The sequence below is a fragment of the Pan troglodytes genome, chromosome 1, assembly GCF_028858775.2.
Source record: "Pan troglodytes isolate AG18354 chromosome 1, NHGRI_mPanTro3-v2.0_pri, whole genome shotgun sequence".
In the NCBI taxonomy this organism is placed as follows: domain Eukaryota; kingdom Metazoa; phylum Chordata; class Mammalia; order Primates; family Hominidae; genus Pan; species Pan troglodytes.
The window spans coordinates 130,810,430-130,834,255 of NC_072398.2; the positions used below are offsets into that span (position 1 = coordinate 130,810,430).

The 23,826-nt window shown below is 41.8% G+C and overlaps 1 protein-coding gene across 23 annotated transcripts in view; it reads right to left on the reverse strand.

Moving 5' to 3' along the window:
• Positions 1 to 23,534, reverse strand: part of CDC14A (cell division cycle 14A) — a 176,012-nt gene extending 152,478 nt beyond the window's left edge. For 3 of the 23 annotated variants that reach the window (XM_063781356.1, XM_063781436.1, XM_063781263.1), the window contains exons 1-2: positions 23,336 to 23,518; positions 14,639 to 14,729 (exon numbers count right to left, since the gene is read on the reverse strand). Coding sequence is in view for 10 of the 23 variants with exons in the window: in XM_016956880.4 (XP_016812369.2) it covers positions 14,639 to 14,729; positions 16,681 to 16,732 (143 nt within the window). In the remaining 13 variants the exon portion in view is untranslated. 23 annotated transcript variants of the gene reach the window in all.
• Positions 23,535 to 23,826: the final 292 nt, after the last annotated feature.

Here is a 23,826-nt window from a genome sequence, read left to right on the forward strand (position 1 = left end):
CTTTTGAAAGCAATATGGTTCACATATGAACCTATTTCACCAAACACCAGGAAATAAAATTGGTATACTACAATAACACAGGAGAAAGTAAATCAAATACAAACATTATCCTTAAGTTGATCTGTACTCTCCAACATGGTAGCCACTAGTCATGGCTATTTAAATTTAAATTAACTAAGGTGAAACAAATTAAAAATTCTTCAATTATTTCAAATGTGTTCAAAAGCCACATGTAGCTAATGGCTACAGAATTCAACAATGTTCTGCACTGATGGACAATACTGATCAAGATGAAAAGACATATCAAAATAACTATAAAAGATAAAAGAAATTACCAAGTACCATAAACGAAGTATAGATAAAATGTTTGAAGACAATATCCTTTCCCTACAAAGGCCCAATTATTTCCCAACAGTGAGAATAGGCCCTGGTAATTTTTATCCTGTTTTGTTCAAGAGGGTCATATTTCCAAAAAGCCAGTTGGGACTTGGAACATAAGAGAATGGAAAAATAGGTGAGGATCTGGTTCCCACCCTCCTTCACTGTCTCTCAAAAAGACAGGCTGTTTTAAGAGTAGGCTGCTATCCAAAGATAGCAACAATGAAGAAGTTATGCCTCTCTTTTGGCAAGAGCCTCAGGTTAAAGGTAGAAAAAAAATAAGCAATCCTAACCCAGAGGACTTCCCACTCCACAGTATGTTGAAGCTCAGTGGGCCAGCCTTTATATCCCACAAAAGGACGGATGAGCTTCAAGTTACACTAAAAAAATTCAGTCAAAAGTTTTGCACAACCAAGAGCAATTTTGAACAAGTCTTCAAAAGTCAGAATTGTCACAAATATAAAGCCAACAAGCTCTATCTTATCTTAAAGTCATTTGATACAATACTTACACTTGTAAGACTATTTATGTATTTAAAATAATATAGTCTTATACATATAGTTTTCTAGCTTACTATTAATAAATATATTTTTAAATGTCAAGATCATTGAAAAATTGCTGATAGTTGTTCACACCATGCTGGGTTATCACCAACTTTGGTATAATGAAATACTGTGAATAAAGAAGACATCTTCCAACAACATGCTCCTTTGTAAGAACCTTCTTCACCAGAGTTGAGGGAAAATGAAAACATACTTATAATACATACTATTAGCTAGAGGGAAATTCAAAATAAAAATTAATTGATAATCAATGAAAATAATCAAATGTGCTAGATTTATTTGGGCAGCTTGGAACAAAAGCAGGGTGGAAGAGGAGAAATGGAAGGTCATCAACCTGGGGATAGTGAAAAGGGAGGAGACGGTAGAAATAAGCACTTCATAGACTATTCAGAAATCTGAGGGTTGAGTGCACTCCTAAACTTGAAGTTAATGACAATGGACAGAGTCTTCTCCACTCTGGCATTTCCTAGGAAAAGGCTTCCAGAGCCACAGCCAAGCAAGGGTCCCCACTTTGTCTTGGCAGAGGGGAGTAGTCTTTTGGTCTCATGTGGCCAGGGAAAAACACGGACATTTTATTATTTCAGAGTACCCGTGCGTTCATCTCCAAATGAATTAACAAATGAACGAATGATTCTCTCCACCTATTTGCAGATTTCTTCTAAGAAGGTTGGCAAATTATGGGTCAATGCCTACAATGAAACTCATGAACTATTAAGGGAAAATCGGTCCATCCATCTTTTTATTCAGTAAGTGTAAATAGCTAAAATCAAACCCTTTTCTGTTTTGACAGGAAAGAAACTAAAAGAATTGGAGCATTTGGAGTCCTGCAAGTGGAGGAGGAAGGAGGTTCATCTCCTTACCGGGAGAACAAAGAAACAGGAGCCCAAGGATCAGAGCAAACATTCACAAGGGTAGGATCACCCACCACCCCACAGGTGCAGGTCCTACAAATTTGAAGGGACATAGAAGCTGGGCCTAAAAGCCTTGCTGTCATACTCAACATGTGCAGCTCTTCTCACAGATTTATGAAGTTTATGATGTACCATTATTTTGTCTTCGGTTTTTCTAATAAACTATAATTTAAGTGAGTCAATTCCCAGAGGAATCGTTGTTTGAAGTATTGTTATACCTTATTCTACACATTAGAAGCTTCATGTGAAAATTCCCAACACCTCAGCAAAAAGATAAGCTACATTCCAAGAAGTACTCATTCATTCAACAAAATTTATGACTACCTATTCTGAGCAAGGCATTACAAGTTAGCATATTCATCACAGAGTACTTGCAATACAAAAAAAATTAACTGCTTTAAAAACAGGATGAATAAATTCTATAAGATCGTTATAAGGCATGCCAACCTTTCAATGTTTTACCAGCACTGCTGACGTTTTTTGTCTCTTCATTCACTTGCTCACTCAAATAGTTACTAAAAGCCTATTGGTCACCAGTCCCTACCCACAAGGAGCTCACTATCTACTGAGAAGACAGGTAAAGACATTATTACAATGTGATAAATGCTAAAATAGCAGTATCCTCCAAAACACAATGAGACCGTGTGTGTGTGTGTGTGTGTGTGTGTGTGTGTGTGTGTGTGTGTGTAAAATTTTGTTGAAATTGATCAGCAATGCCTCTGGGCCACACATTACCTAATAGTTTCCCTATCACTAGAATACTATCCGCACCCCTCCAGTCAGATGATAAAGTTTCTGTATGAGACGTGATTATTATGGCTGAACTCATAATGATCACATTTTAAAAAGGTCCTAACTGCATAACAAATACCAACCTCAGATGAGGGCACTAGTCTGAGTTTTTGCTCAAGCCCTTTAGCATAACCACCCACAGTCACACTGATGCCAACTTCTTGGGGAAGAGTTGCTGCACATCTAACAAGCTTCCCACACACATAGCAGTCTGATGCAGAACTAAAGATCACTGGGTGCCAAAAGGTTCCAGTCCCAATTTGGTCACTCAGTGTCCCTAATCTGGTGTCGTAGCCTCTCTGGGACTCCACGTCCTCATCTATCAAATGAAGCCACTGAATTAGATGGCTCCTAAAGTTCTTTCCAGCTCTTATGTAATATCATATATCACAGTTCTAGCCGCTATATAGACTCTACAGAGTCTATGACTCTAGTTATCCTTATTGGACAAACCCATTCAACTGTTCAAATGTTTCTCAAGGTCTACTTGCCCTATTTGATGTTCTCTGTTCTATCTGTCCTCTCAGTGCATTGGGTCTGGGTACAGAAAACATTTCCCTCAGAGTGTCTCCTCTTTGGGGAAGGAAAAGAACACAACTTTTTCCATGAAATTCACTGTTTTCTGCACAGCCAGAAAGCAAACCCACAGACTACAAAGCAGCTACATGTATTAGGAAACTTGACATCTTTATTACTTACTTGTCTGCAAAAAGTCTGACATTTGTTGAGATCATAAAGGAAGGAGAGAACCCCAATATCAACTATCAATCCTGTCCCTTGATGCATTGTCTAGATTTCTAAGAAAGTTCAGGTTTACAACACCAGAGGGTGAGGAACCATTCTCCACTTATTACCTTCTTAACCCGAGGTAAATACTGGTCAGGTCAGGTGTCAGCTGCTGTTTCTGTAAAATAGGTGAGTGCTTTCACTTTGCCTTAAAGCCAAACAACAGACCAGATGGTATCAAGAAACCTTCCAGTATCAGGGTCTGTAATTCTAACATCCCTCGTTAGAGAAGGTCAGTTAATAAAAACTCCCTTAGAGACTCAGATTAATGAAAACAAAAGGAGACTTCTTCAGGAATGCACTGGGAAAATTAAAATTCACTCCCACAGAAATATTCTCAAGCAGTGTAAATTAACTCCATTATTCAATGGCTAGTACTGAAGGCAGGAGAGCTATACAGATAGTATATGCAAAGCTTTGTTAGAAAACAGAATGATGAGCGATTCCCCCATACATAAAAGGCTAACCCTTAGATTTCATAAAGTGGCTGAGGCTCTCAAAAGGAAAATAATTACTCTAAAATTTGTGGTGAGGATCACAGGGCCAGGGGCAACGGCTCACGCCTGTAATCCCAGCACTTTGGGAGGCCGAGGCGGGCGGATCACGAGGTCAAGAGATTGAGACCATCCTGGCCAACATGGTGAAACCCTGTCTCTATTAAAAAAAAAAATACAAAAATTAGCTGGGTGTGGTGGCATGCACCTGTAGTCCCAGCTACTTGGGAGTCTGAGGCAAGAGAATCGCTTGAACCTGGGAGGCAGAGGTTGCAGTGAGCCGACATCGGGCCACTGCACTCCAGCCTGGCAACAGAGCGAGACTCCATCTCAAAAATAAAAAATTTAAAAAAAAAAAAAGATGATCCATAATGATGAAGTCTGTGTATGACAGAAAAAAAGTAAATTGTGATCAATAAATTTTTTTTTTGTGACAGGGTCTTGATCTGCCACCTAGGCTGAGTGCTGTGGCATGCTCATGGTTCACTGAAGCCTCGACCTCCTAAGCTCAAGTGATCCTCCCACCTCAGCCTCCAGAGTAGCTGGGACTACAGCCATGTGGAACAAGCCTGGCTAATTTTTGTATTTTTTGTAGAGACAGGGTTTCAGCATGTTGCTCGAGCAATCTGCCCACCTTGGCTTCCCAAAGCGTGGAATTAGAAGCGTGAGCCACTATGCCTGGCCAGTAAATTCTTTAAGAAGGCAGAAATGTATATTCATTTTAGAAAGGTTTCTGTAAATTATTCAAATTATAAAACTTTGATATTTCAGAATGTAATTTTCCAATTCTCTGTAGAAGTTGTCTCACTGAAATGCCACATATCCAGATACACAAAACTGAATAAATGCATTACTAAAGTACATCAATCATGGGGACCAAATTTGAAATAAACTACCTTTTCCAGTTCTCAAAAGAAAATTAAATTTTATAAAAAAAAAAAAAGAGAGAGAAGTCTAAACTGGCAAATTCTTCAATTTGTCACTAGGATGTGAAAATATTTAAGACCAAAAAATTAAATTAACAATAAAGGAAATATCTTATTCAAATTTATAGTTTACACAAATTATTTCTTATAAAGGAATTCACTGTCAACAACAAATAATTGTGATCATTTACCAGATGTTTTTGATATACGAGTTAAAAAGAAATTACTTAGGCAGGTACTGAGGGTACGGGAGCCCTCGGTAAGGGTTTCCTTTTAATGAAAAGCAGCCCTAAAATCATTTTCTCTTTTAACAAACAGCAGCCTGTAAAAGAGAGCTGCACACGTAAACAAGCAGGCTGGAAACTTGCACAGGTGAATGTCGGCAGTTGTGCCAGTAGGAACACTACTACCTGGGACTAGGCATGTTCAAAATGGCAGCTCCATCTTCTCTTTTTGCCAGCCACATGTACAGTGAGGAGCAGACAAGACGGCACTGGCCGAGTGGAAAGTGCATTTGCATAATAAGATTAGGGTGGGGTGATCAGCCTTCCCCACCCACTACGTAAACGTCACACATGGTTGAACCAATCTGCGGGCCCTATGTAAATCAGACACCGCTTCCTCAAGCCAGACTATAAAACCTGTTGCGGTCAGCTGCAGGCCCGCCTTTCCCTTTGGACTCCTCTGTGTCACAAGAGAGGGAGAGCTACTCTCTCCTCTGTCCTTTCTTCTGCCTATTAAAGTCTCTGCTCCTTAACCCACTCACGTGTCCCTATTGTTAATCTTCGATGAGATGAAGAACCCCGGGTATTTACCCCAGGCAACAATGCTGCTTCATTTTCAAGTTGTCAAGAACTGGGGATGTTACATATTTTTAATAAATAGAGCAATATTTTTGATGACTCTCAATCCACATAAAATTCTTTGGTGCTCCTGGAAGTATTTCGTTGATTAAAACAAACCAATATATTTTTTAAGTAAATTGAAACTAAAGCTTTAAAAAGAATTATTCACAGCTCTACTTTGCTTCAGTAATGTGAATTGGAACAACTTAAAATGACAAGACATAGGAAACAACCAAAATGACCAAAGAGAGAAAAATGTTCAATACAGTATGGTATATCCTTTCCCTGAAATATTATTAATATAGAGACATTTATGGTGATTTTGAAAAATGGCATTGGTTTACAATGCTCATGTATGATTTTAAAAAATCAGCATTTAAAACTGCATATACAAAATTATGCCAATTAAAAATTTATAGCACTGTAGGTTTGAATTTCTTCATTGTAGAAAAGCAATATTCTTTGAAAAATTAAAAAAAATATTTCTAAGACACAATGAATTTCACAATTCAGTATAAAAAATTCAGCTCAAATCACAAAGCCAGAAAGGAACTTGAGATCAGTTGTGCCACTTACCTCCCCACATTTTAAATATCCAGGACAGACACGGTCTATTTTCTGCTTAAAGATCACAAAAGACAAAGACTCCATTATAATGACCCCCTTTTTACTTCCTATCTCCAATCCTCAAAACAAAACAGAATAGCAAAAAGGCAGTTTCCTTCTGATTTACGTACCTCACCTACTTAAAGGTGTCACTCTCTCCCAGTCACCCAAGCCAGAAACTTTGAATTCACCTTTGCTTCCTCCTCCCTACCCGCATCTGGTCAGTCCCAAATCCAGTCAACCAATTCTTTCCAGCCTCTCCCCATCTGGCCTTTCTTTCCCCACTGCTGCAACCCTAATCCAATTCTTCCATAGCCTAACTGACCCCACCTTCGAGCGATGGCAGCACTCGTCCTAAAGTAGAGCCCTGGTCACTCTCTGCCATTTACAAGCAAGCACAATTTACTGACATCCAAACAGTTTTCCACAATCCAGTCCCCAACTAAGTGACTGCTGCTGTGACCTGTGACTCCTCTCCATTCAAATATTATTACACCTCCTCTAACAGAATCTTGCTATTCCCAAACACCTCTTGTGCCTTTTCTCAGGACTCTGCCTGAAATCTTTTTCTTTCCTTTCTTCCTCATTCACTCGCTCACTCATTCATTCATTCAACTAAAATTTCTTGAGCCCCATATCTATGCCAGGCACAGTGCTAGGTGTTGGGACATAATGGTGAGCAAAAACAGGTAGTACTGGTCCTCACAGAGATCATAAAATGTACTCTTTGCTATTATACACCCTTCAAAAACTAGCTCAGTGCTTATCACCCTGGGTAGCAATAATCTCTTCCTTTCTTGAACTCCTAACACATACATTTGCAGGTTTGGTCATGTATTATCCTGTACTGCATGTGTTTCTACTTCCTTCTTTACAAATACATATCTCCAAAGCATTAGTACAGTGTTCTGCATCAAAATCTATCCCATCTAAATACTAAGTTTCTTGTATAGCAATTTTCAACCACTTATGAAAGTTTTAAGTTATGCTTTTCACTTCCCATAAAAATGTGTCAAGAGTTTTGTGAGGCTTCTGTTTTAGTTTTTTGTTTTTTTGTTTTTTGTTTTTTGTTGTTTTTTTTTTTTAAGCACAAAGGGGTATTGAGCTGTGGCTAAGCAAAAGTCATTTACTTCTGGCTTGGGAATGTGTTTATGAACTTACAAATGAGAACATCTAATGTCTTAGGAATCTACTTCAAACAAAATAATGAAGCCGCCCTGTGGTGACCTGGCACAGAAAGAACCTGGAAGGCTGACAGCTCCCCACTGGGATCTCCTGCAGCCCACTTGGAGCTCTCTCTCAGGCTGCATGATTATGACTAGCCCTGTTAAGATAACTCTCCTTAGCACCTAGGCTACATTTTTTGTTTTCACAGCCTTATCTCAAGCAAACTGAAAAAACGGAGTAATAATTTATCATTATGAAGATTAGAGATCAACTCTACACCGAATGCCTAAGAGGTCAAAACAGCAGATATTTAAATAAATCATTATCTAGGAGGTAAATTTGATTCCCCTGGATTGCAGAATTAAGAACTGTGGGCCAGGCACGGTGGCTCACGCCTGTAATCCCAGCACTTTGGGAGGCCGAGGCAGGCAGATCACTTAAGGCCAGGAGTTCGAGACCAGCCTGGCCAACATGGTGAAACCCTGTCTCTACAAAAAAATACAAAAATTAGCAAGGCATGGTGGCATGCACCCATAATCCCAGCTATTCGGGAGGCTGAGGTGGGAGAATTGTTTGAACCCAGGAGGTGGAGGTTGCAGTGAGCCGAGATTGCCCCACTGCACTCCAGTCTGGGTGACAAAGCAAGACCCTGTTTCAAAAAAAAAAAAAGAACTAACTATGAATGTACACAGATATATCTACTTCCTCTTAACATATACTACATCATAGCACTGGCTGTCATGTGTTCAAAACAGAAGGTGAAAAAGGCTAGGCACAGTGGCTCATGCCTGTAATCCTAGCACTTTGGGAGGCCAAGGCAGGCAGATCACGAGGTCAGGAGATCAAGACCACCCGGCCAACATGGTGAAACCTCGTCTCTACTAAAAATACAAAAAAAAAAAAAAAAAAAAAAGCTGGGTGTGGTGGTGCGCGCCTGTAATCCCAGCTACTCAGGAGGCTGAGGCACGAGAATCGGTTGAACCCAGGAGGCGGAGGTTACAGTGAGCCGAGATCGCACCACTGCACTCCAGCCTGGCAACAGAAGGAAACTCCAACTCAAAAAAACAAAAAAGAAGAAGGTGAAAAAAAGCAGCCCTGAACAATATCACTTTTCCAAGGTTTGGATGAAGAGAAGAAAAAGGGGGGAAGAAACTATAAACTACCATCTTTTAGAAAGTAAACAGTTTTCTGAGGGTTTTTTTTGGAGAATACCTTAAAAAAAAAATCACCTTAAGTTACACCAGGTAAGCAGCCAGAACATTTCACCAGACAGCCTACAAAAGCAGTTATCATAGGCTTATAAAAACTGGGCTTCTTTCGTTTTCACGTGTCCTACAATTAACTCAATTTCTTTCCTCTCTTTCTTTTTGGTAGTGCACTGATAGGAAAAAAAAGGCAAAATTATACCCCCCAAAAGCGAAATTACAAAGAAAAATGTTTAAATTACCACCACGCATTCCCAGATAGGAGCTGGTCATAGTTTGTGCATATACTGTCAGTGGCACATTTCCCCCAAGAGCCATCACCACCCAAGTTAGAGGGATCAAGTCTGTCAGGAAGGGGCAAAGTTGTCCCATACCCTCCCCATTGGCATCTGTCTCAGGCCAACTGGGAAATGCCTGGACTCCAGGGTGGACTGCCTCTGGCTTGCATCCCTGCTCTGCCTTACCAGCTCAGTGACCTTAGGCAATATACTTCCCTCTCTGGACCTCTACTTCCTCCTTTGTTAAGCAGTGATAATAACAGCATCTAACTTCTAGGCTTGTTCTGAGGATTAATTGAGTTAATGTGTGCGTGTAAACCACTTAGAACACTGCCTGGCACAGGGCTATAGATGTTAGCTGCTGCTGCTGCTGCTGCTGTTGTTGTTGCTATGGCTTTATTATTATTCCCACAATGAAATTTGTCTCGAGGTTCAACCAAATCTCCTCTTCTGTCTATATCATAGCAATTTATAATGAGAATTGAGGTTCTAAATGATGACCGTAAGGCTCTATCAGATCATATATATGTGTACGTGTGTATATGCTTAAGTGGCATTCAACCTTCCATTAAATTATCCTACTTGCTATACATTTAATTTGAAATAAAAATTTAAAAACCAAAAGGGTTTCTCCTGACCTACCTCTAACCTAAATATGCATTCCCACAAATATTTCTAGGCAAGAGTAGTTTTTCCATGCTTCTCTCATAAATGTTCTATGTTCACATTTTGACTCAAAACTATGCTATAGACAAGATAAAAGAAATCATTTTTCTATAAATTATTTATCCAAAACTTCCTGGATGCATTAATATCAGGCTGCTTTAATTAAGTTTAAATGAAAATTGAATGTTTTAAATTATTTAAATCTTCCATTTAGCTAATTAGTTCTCATTAGAGGCTGCTCATTCTTAACATGCTAAAACATTTGGTGAAATTCTTCAAGTCACTTCAGAAACTGCTTAAAATTCAGTCCCTAGAGTTTCTCCCTAAAGAGCTCTTTCCTGCACTTTCAATACCTTTCTTCACAACTCAAAAAGAGAAGAAATGACAATGGACAGGCTGAAAATGAAGACCCTATACACTATCCTTCCCAGCAAACTGGCTTTCTATGCCATGAACATCCAACCCTACACCCATGACCACCACTAGGAGGGGCACACAGATGTCATAACAAGTAATATATTTCGTTTCACTAACTTTTTAGCCACACAAAAGTAAGCCAAGTTATTGAAAGTAAGCACCTGTTTGGATTACGGGGCCCAATTCCAATACCAAAGAACAAGCCTTTCCAGGGAGTGGTGTGTTATTTGTAGCTTAATCAAATGCAGATAAATCTTCTTTGAAAGGCTCCCTTTTTGTGGAGCTATTTTTCTACCACTAGTGTGTTAGCCTATACTTTGATTTTAACTCTGACCTGTGAAATCATAACCCAAGGACAAAGGATGATTTCTTATCATCCTCATTTTATTAAAGCTGCCCAGGCCTTTATAGTAATAAGTTCTGTTTTTAAAAATCAAGCAGATAATTCAAACGTTCACTCTTAATAGCCTTACCTCATGAGGCCACCTCATTAAATTTTCTCCACCAGCATCTCAGAAGGTTGACATTTCAATCATGGAATGCAGTCCTCCTTTCATAACTAAAGAAACATCTGCGCAAAACACAGCTGTGGCCAGAATATCCACAGCCTAATATTTAAAGAGTCTACTTCCTGATTCAAAAACAATCGCTTCTAAGGTGATAATTTAGCCAGAAAAGCAGCATTTCTTTTTTTTTTTTTTTTAAGAGATGGGGTCTCACTATGTTGCTCAGGCTGGCAGGCTGGCTTTTCAGTTCAACTGTGGGCCTCAAGCAATCCTGTCGCCTCAGCCTCAAGAGTAGCTGGGACTACAAGCACACCCAGCTGGAAAAGCAGCATTTAATTTAAACATTCAGCAACTAATTACACAGTGCAAAGGCCTGTGTGACAATGAATATAAATATATTCTTCTCCTCAGAGACATGCACATTATGATGTGACAGTCAAAATCTTTCTCGCTGTAGGACATCCTCCAGACAGAGCCCAGGTTACTAGACATCCTTCTAGGGGCTTTGCAGTCTCTCTCATTCTATACTTCCCCAAAGTGGAGCTGACGAGATGGAGTCAGTCCTTCTCCCTTTCTCCTTTCCCCTTCAGTGTTTGTCCACCTCTTTGTTGCGTACTTCCACCTTCCCTTGCTCCTCCCATCCTGGCTCTACTTGTGAAATACAGACCTTGAGACCTTCTCTATCTTCCCAGAAATCGCATCATTCTCACAGCTTTATTAGTCTCTTTGGGAAAATTCCCAAATTTAAGAACCTCAAATGTATGTGATATCTAACAGTGATGTAAATATCCCTTAAATTTCTTAAATTCAATCTGGCCAAAATGGAATGCCTGGTCTTCCTACCAAAGCCAATTATTCCACCCTCCTTCCTTATTTCAGTTAAGAGCTCCAGTAGACTCACCACAACCTAAGCTGTCTTAAGGACTTCTTTGATCCCTCTTTTTCCTCAGCACCCCTCCACACCACCCTCCTGTGTTGCCAGGTCACATGGCTTCAGATCGCTTCTTTCCATCACCATTGTCACCATCCTAATCCAGGTACTTGTTTCTTTCCCCTGAATTTTTTTTTTTTTTTTTTTTTTTTTTTAGACAGAGTCTTGCTCTGTATCCCAGGCTAGAGTGCAGTGGCGCAATCTCAGCTCACTGCAACCTCCACCTACCAGGTCCTGGTTCAAGCAATTCTCCTGCCTCAGCCTCCCAAGTAGCTGGGATTATAGGAACACGCCACCATGCCCAGCTAATTTTTGTATTTTTAGTAGAGACGGGGTTTCATCATGTTGGCCAGGCTGGTCTTGAACTCCTGGCCTCGTGATCCACCTGCCTCGGCCTCCCAAAGTGCTGTGATTACAGGCGTGAGCCACTATGCCTGGTCCCCCCTGAATTTTTTTAAGTGGGCTCTTATCTCCTTAACAACCCATCTTAAATGATGCTACTGTATTAATTTTTTGAGAAGGATATATGTCTTCTGCAACTAGATGACTTGGTTTCAAACTCCAGCTCTGCTACTTTTACTTCTGTGACCTTGGGCAAGTGACCCAGCTTCTCTATGCCTTTTTGTACAATAAGGATAATAGTGCCTGTCTCACAGAATTGTTGCGAAAACAAAATGAATTAATAGTTATAGAGCACCTAGAACAGCATCTGGCACACATTTAAATGCTCAATAAATGTTTCCCATTGTTTGTAATTAGCACAAATCAAGTCATACCATGGCTGCCCCAAATCCCTCAAGAGTCCCATGGTGTACCAAAGAAACTGCAGGTTTCTCACCCTGACATTCATTCTGTCCCCAGCCAACATCTCAATTTCACATTCTCCATCCCCTGCATGTTCCCTGAATACACACCAGGCAAACTGGAGGACTTACTGTTCCCTGAACACACGTCCCAAGCCTCTCCCCTCCTCACACTTGCTGTTTTCTAAGATCCCTCCTCTCATGTCTCTGCCTGATAAGACCTTGTCCATCCTTCAAGCCAATCTTAACTCTTCCACGAAGCCTTTGCTGAACCCCTTCCACCAGATGTGCCCCTACCTGCCTGTGAATGCCTCTCCTAGCATAGAGGTTGTATTTCTCTTTGGGCAGGTATCTTTCCTATACCTCAAACTGCAGTCCTGTTATTTTCCCTACAGGCTTGGAGCTCTTTGAAGGTAACATATGCATTCAACATTGTTTTATTCTCTGCATCACCTAGCACCATGTAATATGTTGGGGTAACAAAAAAGATGGAGTTGGAGGTGTCAGAGCCACAGCCATTACTGTGGCACAGTAGGGTAAGTTCAAACTAAGAAAAGTACACACTCTGCCCAGGCTGAAGTCCTCATCGTATTTCAAATGTCAATCCAAACTCACAATATAAATTGGATGGTTTCTCCAGCAAGTCTTTCCTTATAAGACACCAGAAAAACAGTAGACTATAAGAGGAATATGATTTGTAGGCCTATCCCAAAATACCAACATGAAAATCACATTAAAAATTTCCCTCATCTATCAATATTAAAATCAAAAAGCCATCATGCACAGTGTTTAGTTGGCTTAATTTTCTGCTAGATCTACCACCTAGCAATCCCAAGAGAAGTGACTCAGATCTCCATGGCTAGAGCTCATTCAATGACATGTTAACAACCACTGGCATGTGAGTTACTGTAGAATTGAACATAATGACATATACACCATCCCCACTCTCAGACTCATGAGAGACCCCCAAAACCTACAATCACAAAAACAGAGGCACAACAATGCACATTCCCAACAACAGAGTGAACACTCAATAAACACTACTGGCAGTGACATCATCCAGGTACACAGCCGCACATAACTCCATCCTGTCTAGAAGCAGAGCTGTAATCTGACACCAGGGACTCAGACCTCTTTGCCTCAGCAACTCTGGGCATTCATGAGCAGCAGCAAAGGGCTCTTTCATTCCCACTCTTACTTTAGCCATTCAAGAGGCATCCTCCTCCCAGCACCACTAAAAGAAATGTCGCAGACCTCAGTTTCAAGAACCTCTATGATGAAGTGACAAAGATTGTTTTCCCCCAAATAAAAGATGTGCTCTTGAAGGTCCAGAACACTCACTCTTCGAAGACCTGGTAGTACCCACAAATCCTTAGGCAGAACTGCCAATAACCTTTCTAACAAGACAAGTCCAAGGAAGCTAATTATGATTCATTTAACTATGTTCATTTATCTGCACATTTGGTAAAGATAACAAGTAATTTAAACGTTTAAAATAGAATATATTAGACTCCTCTGAAACACCAGCTCTTTTCATAAAAGTACATAACCAAGTCAATTCAGCCTTATTTCTTATTATCTGATACTTTTACTGAATAAAGATTTATCTCTCTTCAATTAATGTTTTACTATGCCTAAAGTATTAAGATATCTTTTTCCTGTAGATCAGTGGTCTTTCACAGAAAACAGTTCCCTACTTTTATTTTACACTCTCAAATCCTAATCCCACAGAAGCAAAGTAATCAAAGAAAATAAATCAGCACTGCTATATCATTTCCTTAGAAGCAAAGAAAATAATATCAAAAAGTTTGGGGTACCCAAATAAAAGAATCAATAATATGTCAGATAAAATGTTAGTCATAAATGTGACTCTGATACAGCTCCCCGCAGTTAATGTGTCCCACTTTCTGAAAAAGAGCTGCACAAACAAAAACATCCTGAGATAGAACAGAAGTCTTGTAAACTATAAAGCTCAAGCACCTGTAATACATGCACTGCCCTGTACCCTATGGCCACTCCATAAATACTTAGTGACTGATTCACAGGCCAATTACAGAGTCTAGCAATGACAGTGTGTCTCCCTGGTCCTACTCTGGGGAATGTTAGGAATCTCCAGTTGCTGTTTGTTGTGGTGGTAGGAAGAACTAAAACAGATAGATGTCTAAAAGAACTGAAGTGTTGAAAGGTTCAAATTCTGTCAATTTTCTCTGAACTTCTCCCCAGGCACCTGAGTCTTAAAAAATTGATATTGTTACTCGTATCATTGGGGGTGAAATGAATAAAACTGCCATAAAAGTGCATAGTGTTTCCTCGTCAAAGAACAAGCTGAATGGCCAAGAGAAAAAAAACAAAACAGAAACTTACTTTTCATAGACCAGCTCCTCATCGATGGAGAAATAGTGGGTATTTACTGTGCTTTTTGGTCTATTCCTTAAAGTAGCAAAATATAACCGATCTGAAAGACAAGTTTAAAAGACAGAAAAAACATATGAGAAGTAGGGAAGTGGAAGTGAAGGTGGGTGGTAACATACGAAGGATCACAATTTAAAGACCCCATTAACACGTGGAATTCTTGCAGAAACCTCATCCCTCCCAGAAAGCTAGAGACTCAAGAGCACAACAGTTAGGCAAGAGGAGGACCTGACCGAGGAACTCAGCGGGGCTCAGAGCACCCACATTTCCCTTGTTTCAGGCCAGCAGAGTAGGCAGGAGCTGGGGGTACCCGCAGAACTGGAGGTGCAAGTTTGGTTCCCAAATCTCCAGACCTCAGCAGCTGCGAGAAGGGGAAGAAAGAGGTGAGCCTCCCGACGCAGCTTCGGAGATTTGAAAAAGAGGAAGGGAGAGAGACTTGGGGGGTGTGGTTGGGGGTGTCCCGAAAACCGAAGCCTGCGATGGTGGAGTAAAGGTGACCGGTGAGCATCCGGAGCAGGCTCCCCATGAGCTGCTGAGTGCCGGAGTACGGGCAGAAGCTGGTGCTGTCCCATTACGAGGCCGAGAGGCCATCCGAGGGAGCTGCAGAGGGAGCAAGGGACATAAGAAAGAGAAGCCGGAAGCAGGGGGTCCTCGGAGAAAGGAGAGTCCCTAGAGGGGACGAGAGCGCGCGCAGCGGCTGCAGGACACTGGCAGCCTCAGGAGAAGGTGGGGACAGTGGCGCGGGAAGTGAAGAGTTGGGGGCAAGAAAGCGTTGGAAGATGCGGGGCGGCTGCTCCTCACCTTTCATGAACTCACAAGCCCCGATTAGTTCCCCTGACTCCGCTGCCATCTTAAGTGAGATACGCACGGGGGAGGGCTCGGTCGTGGCCAGCTGAGGTCACTCGCCCCCGGGGGCTTCCCCACTGCCCAGGAGCCAGGAAGCTCACAGTCCCGAACAACAAGCCTGGCCGAGGGAGGCAGCAGGCGCCGAAGGCGGAGGCGGCTTCGGGGTCAGCGCGCCGGGCGCCCCGGGGACATTCCGAGGGGAACCCGAGCTCGCTCCGCGCGGGGCGCACACGCCCCTGGCTGTGGCCGCTCCTATTTGGACTCGGCTGCTGCAGCTGCTGCTCCGCCGCCGCCGCGCCTGGGAAATGCAGACCAGCTCTCACGGCAGGGCAAAGTCTTCCCCCGGCTTCCAAAGTGATCATGGAGGAGGAGACTTCTGGTCCCGATCGCGCCCGTGGCTACTCGAGCGGCAGCCGGGAGGACTTCAGTGTCCGCGGGCTGGCAGCAGCTGCTCCGGATCCTCCTTCGCCACCTCCTTTCAGCAGTTACTCTTCCTCCTCCTCCTCCTCCCCCCCCCGGGTCCGCCCCCAGACCTTCCTCCCCGCCCTCCCTCAGCTCCCTCCACTTTCACGACTCCGCGGCCATCCCTTAAAGGGACAGCCCCGCTCCTTTCTGCGCAGCAGCCCCAGTTACCAGGCGCCCCGCGGGTCACTAGGAGCCGGTTGCTAAGGCTTTGTTGCCGTCCACCAATTGCTGTTCAGGAAACGGGGCCCTCGGCCCAGGGGAGCGGGCGGGGCCTGTAGGCCAGAAACTTATGAATGAAACGGCGGGGTTGCGAGTGGACATCGCCAAGGGCGCTGTCGCGGCCTCGGAGGCTAGGATGTGCCGGTGCCCCCTTTCTTTTCTGCACCCTCCAAGTCTTGTCCCACTCCAGATTTCTTTCCTCTCTCTCTCTCATTCTCTTTCTTTCTCGCCCACTCACCCATGCTCTTCTAAACTATTGTAGGGCGCGCGCGCGCACACACACACACACACACACACACTCGTAAAAACCTCAGATCTCCGTGCCCTGCCTCGCCTCTAGCTAACATTTCAGCCACCCCCCACGCCCAACACTGAGGGGGTCTGCATCTTTATAAAAAATACAATTGAAAAAGAAGCACCAGCTCCTAGCTCACAGTACATGTATTGGTTTCCTCTACACATACCAGACTCTGATATAACTTGTACTTTGTTCTCAAGGGACAAAAAGTTTCCCATCTGGTTCTCCACGCCCTCTCATCTGGGCCGCCAATGTGAGCGCAAAAGCATCACAAATGCCTAATCTTTACAGTGCTCGGGTCCCGGAGGGGCGGGGCGAGACCGCTGAGCCAGCCTGGGCCGGTGCGGAGGGAACAGGAGAGAGAGGAGAGTCCACTGGTCCAAGGAGAAAGTTAACACAAAGGAATTTCTTTACATAGTCTCAGCTGAAGCGCTCCAGGCAGGAGTCCCGCTAAAAGAGGCCATTGACTTGTCTCTGCGAGGCTCTACGTACTGTTTGAACAACTTGAACGCTGGGCGTCCTAAGGCTGTGCCTAATCAGCGTGCGGTCCCTTCCATACGAAAATGGCGCTACAGACCGACTATCCGAAGAGCATGCGCTCTGAGAGGTCTCTCCAGAAACAGCAAGAAACTTGTGGCGGCGTTTTCCTTCGCAGTCGCTTGTTGACCTCTAGGGAGAAAGGGGGCGCACCCGTGCAGAGCTGACTGAGGGAACCAGCCCTTCGAGGGCCATTTCCAGGTTTTGTTTGTGGGTTTTTTTTTTTTTAATGTGTGTTTTGTTTGTTTTAGACAGGGTCTCGCTCTGTCACCCAGGCCGGAGTGCGGTGGCTCAATCTCTGCTCACTGCAATCTCCACCTCCCGGGTTCAAGCGATTCTCGTGCCTCAGTCTCCCAAATAGTTGGATCTACAGGCGTGCGCCACCACGCCCGGCTAATTTTTGTATTTTTTGTAGAGACCGGGTTTTGCCATGTTGGCCAGGCTCGTCTCCAGCTCCTGAACACAAGCAATCCGCCCTGCCTTGGCCTGCCACAGCGCTGGGATTACAGGCTAAGCCACCGCGCCAGGCCTCAAATTATTTTATTGAAAAAAAATCTAGTATTTCTTATATGAAAGATAGGGAAAAACAAAGTATATGAATCTCTCGATAAACTTGCCCACTTTGTTTAAAAGGCTAAATAAATCCAAAGATGTTGTTGTATTTCCGAAGATGCTGATTTAAAATTCTTGCATAATCTAAATTCAAATTCCTAACAATTTTTCATTAAAAAGTGCGTTAGAAATAGAAGTCAGAGTTCTCATTCAATTCATAAACTTTTAATTGCACAAAGTAAATAGTCTAATGAAAAGAACTCCAATCTACACTTTCAGAGAAGCCAGATATAGTTGAACACCCTCTTGTTATTTTCCAAAATGAATTTACAAAAATCTTTTATATAACTCTCCTGCTTAAAATTGTGATCATGAGGAATGAATTATGACCTAACAAATACAAGTCCTTAAATTCAAATGAAAATGTTTATTTTTCCTTAGCATTTTTACAAAGATAATAAAACTCTGTAAGTAATTAATTTTTTTAAAATATTGCGTGGGGCTGGTCATGGTGGCTCACACCTGTAATTACAGCACTTTGGGAGGCCAAGGCCTGCGGATCACCTGAAGTCAGGAGTTCAAGACCATCCTGGCCAACATGGCGAAACCTTGCCTCTACTTAAAAAAATACAAAACTTGTCTGGGCGCAGTGGCTCATGCCTGTAATCCCAGCACTTTGGGAGGCCGAGGCAGGTGGATCACCTGAGGGCAGGAGTTCGAGACCAGCCTGGCCAACATGGTGAAACCCCCAACTCTACTAATAATACAAAAAAATTAGCCAGGCATGGTGGCACACACCTGTAATCCCAGCTACTAGGGAGGCTGAGGCAGAAGAATGGCTTGAACCTGGGAGGCGGAGGTTGCAGTGAGCGGAGATCACATCATTGTGCTACAGCCTGGGTGACAAGAGCAAAACTATGTTTCAAAAAAAAAAAAATACAAAACTTAGCCGGGTGTGGTGGCACACGCCTGTAATCCCAGCTACTCGGGAGGTTGCAGTGAGCCGAGATCGTGCCACTGCACTCCAGCCTGGGCGACAGAGAAAGACTCCGTCTCAAAAAAAAATTAGCCAGATGTGGTGGCGGGCACCTGCAATCCCAGCTACTCATGAGGCCGAGGCGGGAGAATGGCTTGAACCGGGAGGCAGAGGTTTCAGTGAGCTGTGATTACGTGATTATGCCACTGCACTCCAGCAGTGCAGTGTCTCTGGGCAACAGAGTGAGACCCTGTCTCAAACAAACAACAACAAAATTGCAGGGAAGGAAGTGTCAGTATAATCAAATCTCTCTAAGCCATTCTAAATGGTATAGAAAATTCTACAAGAAAAATATGAACTAGATAATGCACACACAGCACACGTATAATACATAACAAGGTTCTAATGAGATCATAAAAACACTTTATTCTCTCAATTATCCTGAGGTCAAAGTTCCTGTTGGTTGTAGTTTCATAATAAAGGCATACTTTTACAGTCTACAAGGGAAGATAATGGAAGAAAATTTTCCAACCACCCAACTTGATATAAACTTAAGGAATGGACTTTTAAGAAACAATAAAGGCGTTTCACATATAAAGGAAATACTAAGAGATTTTAAATATCGCTCAACTGCACAAAAGGAAGGTAATATTACACACAGAAATTCAGCAGGTAAGTGTAAAAAGTGTCGAGTTTGAAAACAACGCCTTTTTTTTTTTTTCTCTAGACGGAGTCTTGCTCTGTAGCCCAGGCTGGAGTGCAGTGGCACCATCTGGGCTCATTGCAACCTCCACCTCCCGGGTTCAAGCAATTCTACTGCCACAGCCTCCAGAGTAGCTGGGACTACAGGCATGTGCGCCACCATGCCAGCTAATTTTCATATTTTTGGTAGAGACAGGATTTCACTGTGTTGGCCAGGCTGGTCTCAAACTGCTGACCTCAAGTAATCCGCCCGCCTCAGGATCCCAACGTGCTGGAATTACAGATATGAGCCACTGCGCTCGCCCTGAAAATGACAAAATTTAAATCTAACTCCTCAACCATTGCTTGAAAACTGCTTCAACTACCCTGCAACCCGTGCTTGTGCACCTGCAGTTCTAGAAAACTCACTGCTGGAGGCAGCTCTAAATTATGTCAAAAGCCACTAGTTCTAATTCTGCCTGGAGGCTGCAGGACCTATGATCACCCTTACTCATGACAGCTCTTCAAAAATGCAAAGGCAGTTTCCTTGAACGCCTTCCTTTTCTCCTTAGTCTTCCCCAGATAAATATCTCCATTTTCTTCAACATTGTCTTATATTACATGGCTTCAAGCCCCTCACTTTCCAGTCCAGTCTCTGCCCATTTGTCCAGTTGCTTACTAAGTGGGTCCCAGAACTGAATGCAGACTAGTGATAAACTGGTGTGGCCAGTTATAAAAAAAGAAAAAAGAATGGATTGAAGATTCAGATGATAGCAAAAGAAATGAAAAACATAAAAGAATTAAATTTTATCGTTTAAACTGGTGTAACCAGTTCTGAAAGAAAAAAGAATGGATGGAAGATTCAGATGTGAGCAAAAGAAATGAAAAACAAAAGAATTAAATTTTATCATTTAGCTTCAAGAAAAAGAAAAGGAAAATATTCTTTTTTTTTTTTTTTTTTTTTTTTTTGAGATGGAGTCTTGCTCTGTTGCCCAGGCTGGAGTTCAGTGGCACAATCTTGGCTCACTGCAACCTCTGCCTCCCAGGTTCAAGCTATTTGCCTGCCTCAGCCTCCCGAGTAGCTGGGACTACAGGCGTGCACCACCATGCCCAACTAATTTTTGTATTTTTAGTAGAGACGGGGTTTTGCCATGTTGGCCAGGATGGTCTCGATCTCTTGACCTCGTGATCCGCCCACCTCGCCCTCCCAAAGTGCTGGGATTACAGGCATGAGCCACTGCACCTGGTGGAAAATATTCTTTCTTGGTGGAAGAGGGCAAGGAAAAATGAGCTCAAGATTGTCAAAGGCCTGACAGCTGTGTGGTTTACATATTGTATTCTTTTAAAATTAACATCATTTCTTATTAGAATGTATCATTAGAACATACTCTTTTAGTTGTTTGTTCAGTAGTGATACAAAGTTACCAAAGAACGTAAAGAAAATATAGAATACATACTTTGAATTCTTTCTGGAAATTAATTTTCAGATTAAGTATGAAACATGTAGTAAAAACCTGTGCCACTGAGTAATTTGAAATTCAAGGTAATTTGAATTATTTATTCATATACATATTTTGACAATTTTTGATCCCAAAAATAATTTTAAGCAGCTTTTAGTAAAATACATGTAATAAAAAAGTTATTACAGTAGAACCAGAATACCAAAAATAGATAGCGTGACTCATAAACGGTTCTGTTCCAGAAGTCTGCCCGCAAATGATAAGACCTTAGCCTAACCCAGCCACATTCTGTATCAGACAAATCACCATTGCCTGTTTAAGAATTCCAAACCAGAATCAAAGAAGTAAAAACCAGAAGGGACCTGGGAGATCAGCTAGTTCCAGTTTTCAAACAGACTCCATCAAACTCAAGGGATTTAGCACAGGCCCAATATGGGGGTGGGAGTGGAAGGCAGTGGATGAGCACTCAAGGCTTCTACACAATAGTTCCTTTATAAAAGGTTATATGGCAAAATAAAAGAGAAAAAAAGAGAAGGAGGTCCACAGTAGGTAACTGATTTCCCAAACTCACATAGCTGGTGGAAATAAGACCAGTATTCATTATTTGCTGTAGTATCAACAACCTTTTCCTAATTTTTCCCTAGTGAGCTTAAATTACATTGTTTAACTTATAGATTATTACACATTAGCCATAAAGTGTCAATAATAATGTATGCCTAATATCTACAACTATTTTCTTCAAGATATTTAGAGGAAATATTGAAATAATCTCCGAATGAAACAATATAAGATGTTGCATTATCTGCCATTGCTATTGTTTTTGTGTGGCTTCTATAAAAATTTGAATTGTTTGCAACCCTGTGATTTATTAATGGAATGGTATACCAGCATTCTACAAAATACAGTTTAAGAAATACTGGTATAGTGAACATTAAGTAAAACAAGTCAATTCAATATTCATCTCCTTCTTGACTAATGCAGTCAATAAAGAATGGTGCAGTTTTAGAAGGTAAAAGAAAGTTCCATGAGGTCAATATACTTCAGAGTAGTCAATTTATTGTCCAGTTTGCTATACTTAACAAACAAGTTAACAACTCAATACATTTTTTAAATTTTACAGAATTTATCCATCTATATTTATTTGTCATTACTACTTTTTTTTTTTTTTTGAGACAGAGTCTCGCTGTGTCACCCAAGCTGGAGTGTAGTGACACTATCACAGGTCACTGCAACCTCAACCTCCTAAGCTTGAGTGATTCCCCCATCTCAGGCTCCAGAGTAGCTGGCACTACAGACATGAGCCACTGCACTTGGCTAATTGTTTAATTTTTTGTAGAGACAGGGTCCCACTATGATGCCCAGGCTGGTCTTGAGGTTCTGGACTAGAGCCAGTTTCTCCTGCCTCGACCTCCCAAAGTGCCGGGATTGCAGGTGGGAGCCACCGCACCCACGCCATTCATACTCTTTTTACAGAAAAAATAAGTGAACATTTTTACTCCAAAAATAGATAATATTCCCCACACCACTCTTCTCCAGCCATCACCACCATAGCCATGCTGAGAAATATTAGTGAGCTACACATTGTAATCTAAAGGTTTTTTTTGTTTTGTTTTGTTTTGTTTTGTTTTTGAGATGGAGTCTTGCTCTGTCACCCAGGCTGGAAGTACAGTGGCACAATCTCAGCTCACTGCAACCTCTGCCTCCTGGGCTCAAGCAATTCTCCTGCCTCAGCCTCCTGAGTAGCTGGGATTACAGGTGCCCACCCCCACACCCAGTGAATTTTTGTATTTTTAGTAGAGACAGGGTTTCACTATGTTGGCCAGGCTGGTCTCTAACTCCTGACCTCATGATCTGCCCACCTCGGCCTCCCAAAGTGCTGGGATTACAGGCGTGAGCCACCACCACTAGCCGTAATCTAAAGTGTTGAATGTTCACTTCCATGTGCACATTTAATAATGTTTCTACTCTACATATTTCTAGCAGGAAAATAATAGTAGTTAATAGTACGGTTTCATTTAAAACCAAGCACAGCAACTTACATCTCAGTTCTTACATTGGTTGCCTATCAAGTAGGTATATTATTATTTCCATTTTATAAATGAGGAAACACACAAAATACATGCTCAGTATGTATTTGGAGAATGGATAAATGAGTAATTAAAATGTGAGGAGATGAACTCATGTGAATCATTTGGATTCATAAATCAGTTACTTTGTAGCCTGGAGTAGTGGAAAAAATGCTGGATTTGTAATCAGAAGCCTGGTTTTCAGGTATCTCTCTCCCACCAACTGTATGCATTATTTTGGACTCAGTTTCCTCTGATATTAAATAGAAATTATAATAATTTCTAACTCACAAGAATAACAGTAAAATTAAATGAGAGTGTCATGCTGTGATGCTAGACACTGTGTACAAATGTGATGCTGTACACATACAGCCTAGCATTTATATTAATAAATACAAATATTTATTAATATTAAGCATAGGATTAAGAACTACTAACTTGTTTCCAAAATCTAATTTTCACAAGTCTCAAATGAATACAACTATTTGGATCTAGGTATCGTAATTTAATTGACTCCTAGCTAACAGCATAATTAAAATATACACTCACAGAGAAGTCCTTTTTATCAACTGAAGACAATTCCACAGGGTACAAGTTAACGTCCTTCTTCATTTCTGATTGCCTGTGACAATATGCCTGTCTCTAGAGTGTGATCAGGGCCAACAACCCCATTCAGGCATCCTCAACGGATTCCTAAATTCCCCTGCTCTCACTCACATTCTTTCGGTCCTTAGTGTTCCAGAAGCCTGGGACATAAATGTTGTGCCCTGTGGTTTCCATGGTGACCCTTGACACACTTTTGGAACATATGTTTTCTAATGCCCAGTCCTGTGTAGAAACTCTAGAAGAAAATTATAATTTCAATAAACAGGAGACCTTTGGTTTCCATTTTTCCAACCAAAAATACTGCATATGTATTGAACATATTATTAATGGTTGTTCTTGTTGTTATTAACATCAATAATTGTATTGATTCCCATGGGAGAAAAAAATCACACTTCATATCTTCCACATACCAAGCCTTCCTACATGGAGTCTAT